At 52.4% G+C, this 6,175-nt stretch overlaps 1 protein-coding gene across 1 annotated transcript in view; it reads right to left on the reverse strand.

Moving 5' to 3' along the window:
* The window catches only part of pkn1a (protein kinase N1a), a gene marked incomplete at both ends in the record, with an annotated part of 12,764 nt that extends 7,337 nt beyond the window's left edge, over positions 1-5,427 (reverse strand). Inside the window, 6 exons of the mRNA XM_080524835.1 lie at positions 128-273; positions 2,297-2,417; positions 2,718-2,866; positions 3,725-3,830; positions 4,401-4,595; positions 5,380-5,427. Coding sequence (XP_080380961.1) covers positions 128-273; positions 2,297-2,417; positions 2,718-2,866; positions 3,725-3,830; positions 4,401-4,595; positions 5,380-5,427 — 765 coding nt within the window. The remainder of the gene's footprint in view (positions 1-127; positions 274-2,296; positions 2,418-2,717; positions 2,867-3,724; positions 3,831-4,400; positions 4,596-5,379) is intronic.
* Positions 5,428-6,175: the final 748 nt, after the last annotated feature.

The following is a 6,175-nucleotide window of genomic DNA, read 5'->3' on the forward strand; positions in this document are numbered from 1 at the left end:
ATGTGCGTGTATGTATGTATGAATGTATGTATGTATGTATGTATGTATGTATGTATGTATGTATGTATGCATGTATGTGTGTGTGTGTCTGCATGCGTGTGTGTTTGTGTGTGTGTGTGTGTCTGACCTCTGACAGGGCCTTCTTGTCCTGGACCTTGCCGGCCCCCAGCAGGCGCAGGACGTTCTTGGCTCCCTCTGCGACGGCGTGCTCCACCCTGTAGTGGTGCCTCAGCTCCTCTATACGCAGCTCCACACCTAACAGGTCCTGGTTACCTAGGGGGGGGGGGAGAAGGAGGGGGGGGGGAGAAGGAGGGGGGGGAGAGGGAGGAGGGGGGGAGAGAAAAGGGGGGAGGGGGAGAGAGAGAAGGAGGGAGGGGGAGAGAGAGGAGGGAGGGGGAGAGAGAGAAGGAGGGAGGGGGAGAGAGGGAGGGAGGGAGAGGAGAGAGGGGTAAGAAACTTGGAAAGAGAGAGGCACTAAATAGGTGAATCTTCAGGCCATTATAATGGTACGATGGTACAAAAAGGCTCATGAATTCTTGATTATTAATCATTACAAAAAAAATCTAATGTCTGATACAGAGGGTGATTAAAGTGCTGGACAGATTCTCCTCTTTAACCTTCACATGTACAGTGGTTTTACGAGTGCTTTTATGTGTGTGAGAGAGAGAGAGAAGAAAGAGAGGGGAAGAAAGAACAAGAGGTAGAGAGAGGGAGTGTGTGTGTGTGTGTGTGTGTGTGTGGTGCCTGGAGAGCCTGTCTTTAAGAAAGGGAATATGAGAGAGAAAGAGAGGTAGGGGGTGAGTGTATGAGGTTGAATGATTTTATTTCCTAATATGGTCTTAGGCCTAGTGCCAGGGACCCTTCAAACTGACCATAGACAGGGGTGTGGTGTCTGGGGAGTGTGTGTGTGTGTGTGTGTGTAGTGCAAGTGTGTGTGTGTGTGTGTGTTTGTGTGTGTGCGCACATGTGTGTGTGTGTAAGTGTACACTATATACAGCGTGTGTTTTTGCCTTAAGGTGAGAGCGTGTGTGGTGTGGGTCCGTGTATAAACAGAAGCGGAGGGCGTTAGCCAAGTGGATGAGAGAGAGAGAGAAGAAGCTATCTGGAAAAAAACAACATAAACGCGTCCAAGTGAGGTGACATCAGGTGACGCGCCCCTGCTCCTCTCTCTGCAAATATTCCCCCTGACGCACGTCACTCTCTTGCATTTCGCCTCTCGTGAAAACAACAAGTTAAAAAACAAATAACAGTCGTAGTCGTCAAAGCCTTACAAATCCATCCAAATAACCCCCAGTTCCTTTTGGTCGGCGACGAGTGGAAAAATAAGAAGAGAAAGAATATCCGTCCACAGGGAATACAGTATCCTTCAAATCCCTCTGCATTACTCTCCATTCCCCCACCCACAACCCCCCCCACCCTTCTCTCTTTTCTTCCTCCCAAGCCCTTTTTACCACTCTCGACCTCCATCCGTCCCTCTCTCTTCCCAGCTGATGCCATTAGCTTCTGTCCGGCCCTGACAGTAAAGGCCCATAAAGACCCATTCACCTGTCCTGCCACTGGGCTTGCATTGATTGCTTGGCCTGCTGCCTCAGAGAGCTTTAGAGAAAGGTGCGTGTGTGTGTGAGAGAGAGAGAGAGTGTGTGAGTGTGTGCGAGCGAGTGTGTCTGTGTGTGTGTGTGTGTGTGTGTGTCGGTGTGTGAGTGCGTGTGTGTGTGAGAGAGAGAGAAAGAGAGTGTGTTAGTGTGTGTGTGTGTGTGTGTGTGCGTGTGTGTGAGAGAGAGAGAAAGAGAGTGTGTTAGTGTGTGTGTGTGTGTGTGTGTGTGTGTGTGTGTGTGTGTGTGCGTGCGTGCGTGACAGTGCGTGTGTATCCTTGCCCTGTCATTATCCTTACACACAGCCGCCACTCAACGTTACCCTGTTAGTTTCTGCTGAGCCAACAGCTGGAGGGGAGAGAGAGAGAGAGGAGGAGAGAGAGGAGGAGAGAGAGGAGGAGACAGGCTGTCAGCGAGTGAGAGTATTGATCTGTTTATGGTCAGTCCTTGTGTTCAGTCTGGACCTGGATACACCAGGGAGGGAGGATGAATGAGGTGTGTGTGAGAGAGAGAGAGAGAGAGAAAAAAACCTTGGTGGGTTCATAGTGTGTCTTAGTGAGGAAAACAGGAAAGAAAACACGCAGCCAGTCAGTCAGTCAGCCAGCCAGCCAGCCAGCCAGCCAGCCAGCCAGCCAGCCAGCCAGCCAGCCAGCCAGCCAGTCAGACAGACAGCCAGCCAGACAGACAGCCGTAAAGCGTCCTACCCTGTGTGTCGTCGGTGTGTTCGGTGGCCTGCACGTTCCTGCGGATCTGCATGCGGATGATGTCGATCTTGGTCTTGCTGTCCTGCAGCATCTGAGTGGCTGTCTGCAGCATCTTCTTATCCTGGGGGGGGGGGGGGGGGAGGACAGGAAGAGGCTTAGGTCACATGACAGAGGTCCAGGCGATCTCTCAATCACCTGAATTTGTTCCCTACAATGCAGGCGTGTACTGTATGATCGACAGACAGACAGAGAATGAAAGTGTGTGTGTGTGTGTGTGTGTGAGTGTGTCTGTCTGTGAGAGAGTGTGTGTGTGTGTGTGTGTGTGTGTGAGAGAGAGAGAGTGTGTCTGTGTGTGTGAGAGAGAGTGTGTGTGCGCGCGCACCTGCGTGTATGTGTGTGCGTGTGTGTATCCAGGTGGTACCTTAGTGGACCCGTTGGCGTAGATGGGGATCATGTTCTCGGCGCCCTGTTTGACCTTGAGCTCGATGTTGAGCTGCCTCTCCAGGGCGGCGATGCGGTCCCGGTGGATCGACGAGCGGCTGTCCGCCCCCGGGGACTGGGGCACGTCATCTGCAAGGTCAAAGGTCACGGCGGCCATGTTAGTGAAAACACCGGAATGACGACGTTTAGGCGCACCGGAATAATAACAAGAGCAGGGACGACATTATCGTTAATAACAAAATAGGATACTCCTTTGAAATCCCAACGTGTCCAAAATTTAAACTTTAAATCCAGTGAGGAATATCTTACATCTTTTTTCAGAACAACTTCCCCCACCTTTCCGACACCCATCTTCCAATCTATACCTCCTTTTTCATCCTCCTATTTAATCTTTCCAGTTTTTTTCCCCCTCCTCTCTACCGTAATCTCTTAATTAAGCAATATCAGCACAACCTCGAGTGTGATATTGCTTTTATGCAACAGTTCTACAGCGCGATGTATTAGTTAACAGTAATAAGCGACAGCAGATTATGATTTGTTTGTTTATTTAATCATAAAAATAAACAAAAAATAGTTCCGCAACTGAACTTCAAATGGACTGTTGCCTAGTAACCTGAACACAAACATGTAGTCTAATTAACGGTCATTTAGTAGAACATCTGTGCGGCGGAGTGATACATATAGTTAAAGGTCCCAGTGCTGTTATACTGTATATCAGCACTCATGGAATGCCTCTTGTCCAATCAAATTACTTTTGTAAGTTTCGTTAAGTTTCTCTTTCATGTTGTACAGTGTTGGCCTTGGCCTCCTGTGAAAACAACGCCCCCTTTCCACCACGCCGCGGGCGTGTTTCAGACCCGTTTCTTCTCCCCCCCGGCACAACATTCAGAACTGTAGGCTCGATTGCTACTAACTATCCCCCCCTCCCCCGTAGCATCATGTCAAAACTCCCCTTCCTCGACCCCCCCCATGCCTCCCTCTCCGTACCTTTGCTCTCGTCCCCTCCCTTGACCATGATGTGGGCGTCCAGCTCCTGCAGGTGGGCGTGCAGGTCCTCCAGCCTCCGGTTGGAGCTGCGCAGCTGACTGTCCACCTGGGAGACCACCACAACAACCAGCGCAGGTGAGGCCGATGGGAGGAAGGGAGGTTCACACACACACACACACACACACACACACACACACAGACTCACCCAACAACAACCAGCGCAGGTGAGGCCGATGGGAAGAAGGGAGGTTCACACACACACACACACACACACACACACACAGACACACAGACACACACACACACAGACACACAGACACACAGACACACAGACACACAGACACACCCAACAACAACCACCAGGAAGGGAGGTTCAGATGGGAGGAAGGGAGGTTCAGAGGAACCTACGGAGCTACGGAACAGTGTGGAGCACGGGCAGGGACACACACACACAGACAGGCCCAAGGACACACACACACACACACACACACACACAGACAATACACACAGAAACACACACACACACACACACACACACACACAGACACAGACAGACACACCCACACATACAGTCACTCACAGACACACAGAGACACACACACACAGTCACTCACACGCACACACACACCCACTCAGACACACCCACCCACCCACACACGCACACAGACACACCCACCTGTTGGACGTTCCTCTTGTCGGTGGTGGCCCTGCGGAGGTTGTCGGCCCCCTCCTTGATCTTCAGCTCCTTCCTGATCTCCCGCCGGATCCTCTCCCGCTGCTCGTCCAGGCGCTGCTGGACGCCGCTGTCCGAGAAGTCAGAGCTCTGGTCCAGACCCAGCTGCTCCAGCACCGAGAGCCCACCAGGGTCACTCTGAGAGAGTGTGTGTGTGTGTGGGGTGGGTGGAGGGGGTAGAGAGGAAAATGAGTAAAAGGGAACGCAGAGGGAAGGAAGGAGATGGGAGGGCGAAACAAATGGGGTTAGAGGAAGAGATGAGGAAGGATAAGGATGGGGGGGGGGGGTGAGGAGGGTGAGAGGGAGGTAGAGAAGAAGAAGAGGGGTTTAAAAGGGAACGAGAGGGAAGGAAGGAGATGGGAGGGCGAGACAAATGGGGGGGGGTAGAGGAAGAGATAAGGAAGGAGATGGGGGAGGGGTGTGGGGTGGGAGAGGAGAGAGCGAGAGAGAGAGAGAGAGAGAGAGAGAGAGAGAGAGAGAGAGAGAGAGAGAGAGAGAGAGAGAGAGAGAGAGAGAGAAATCATTAGCATAATGTTTACAGCACTTTCAAACTGCCTATTTAGAGTTGGCCAAACTCCAAGAACGGTCGCCACTCTTCGCTACATACAACAACAACAAGTTGCGAAACAACAACAACGCCACAGTCCACCGCAAGCAAAGTCGCCGACCAGAGTCTGATTGCACCAACAGACACACTCTGGTACTACCAGAGTGTCGCAACAAGTAGAACAACAATAACAACATCGTCGTCGTCGTCGTCGTCATCCACCTGGAGAGTGGCTCAGTGGTGTCACAACAAACCAGGGAACCAGCGGCGGTAGAGAGCGGCCGAGTCACTTCTAGACAGTCCCAGCCTCCTCCCCAAGGAAGCCAGCTCCAACAAACAACAACCGACAACTAACAGACAAACACACGACATCACCTCTGAGCTGTCCTCGTCCTCAAACGACCCCTCGCCATGCCAACACATGGTCCCCCGGGCACCCAGCTGCTTTCGAGTAGTGAACGACCGACGGACCGACCGACCGACCGAAAGCGGACCGCTTAACACGCTCGCTGGCTGGCTAGAGCCACACCGCCGCCACGGTATTATACAGACGGGAGAGTGAGAGAAACAGGGGAGAGATAAGGAAAGAGAGAGTAGGAGAAGAGAGAGGAGGGGAGGGCCTCCCTAACAGGAAATCCATCCCAACACCAGCTCAGGCCCTTCCTGTTTCCTCTGCAGGTCTGGTGTCAGGGGGGGGAGAGGGAGAGAGACACACACACACACACACACACAGAGAGAAAGAAAGAGGGAGAGAGAGAGAGAGAGAGAAAGATGGGCCACGTTCCAACACTTGCGCCATTCCTTCCTCGCTTCCTAGAAGGAGGGCGAAAAAAATCACTGACCTGGCAAGACTGCGACGCTACGGTGAAAGCTGTGCATGGGGGACGGGGGGGCCCGTGCTTTCACTTATCCAACAGTGTCGGCTCTGTGATCACCTAAAAGTAAAGGTAGGTCGGTAGGCGAGGAAGGATGTGTGCCCCTCAAACGTATTGGAACAGAGCCAGAAAAGAAGGATTGGGAAGGTGGAATGGAAATGGCTTCCTAACCTTTGACGTCATAGGAGCTCATAAATGTGCAGCGAGTACCCGGGCTGTTAAAAGCTAACCACTAATGTGATGGGGGGGGGGGGGGTGTAGGGAGGGAGAGGGAGAGGGGGGTGGGGGAGGGAGGA

Source organism: Nansenia antarctica (genome assembly GCF_963989245.1).
Source record: "Nansenia antarctica genome assembly, chromosome: 2".
NCBI classification, from domain to species: domain Eukaryota; kingdom Metazoa; phylum Chordata; class Actinopteri; order Argentiniformes; family Microstomatidae; genus Nansenia; species Nansenia antarctica.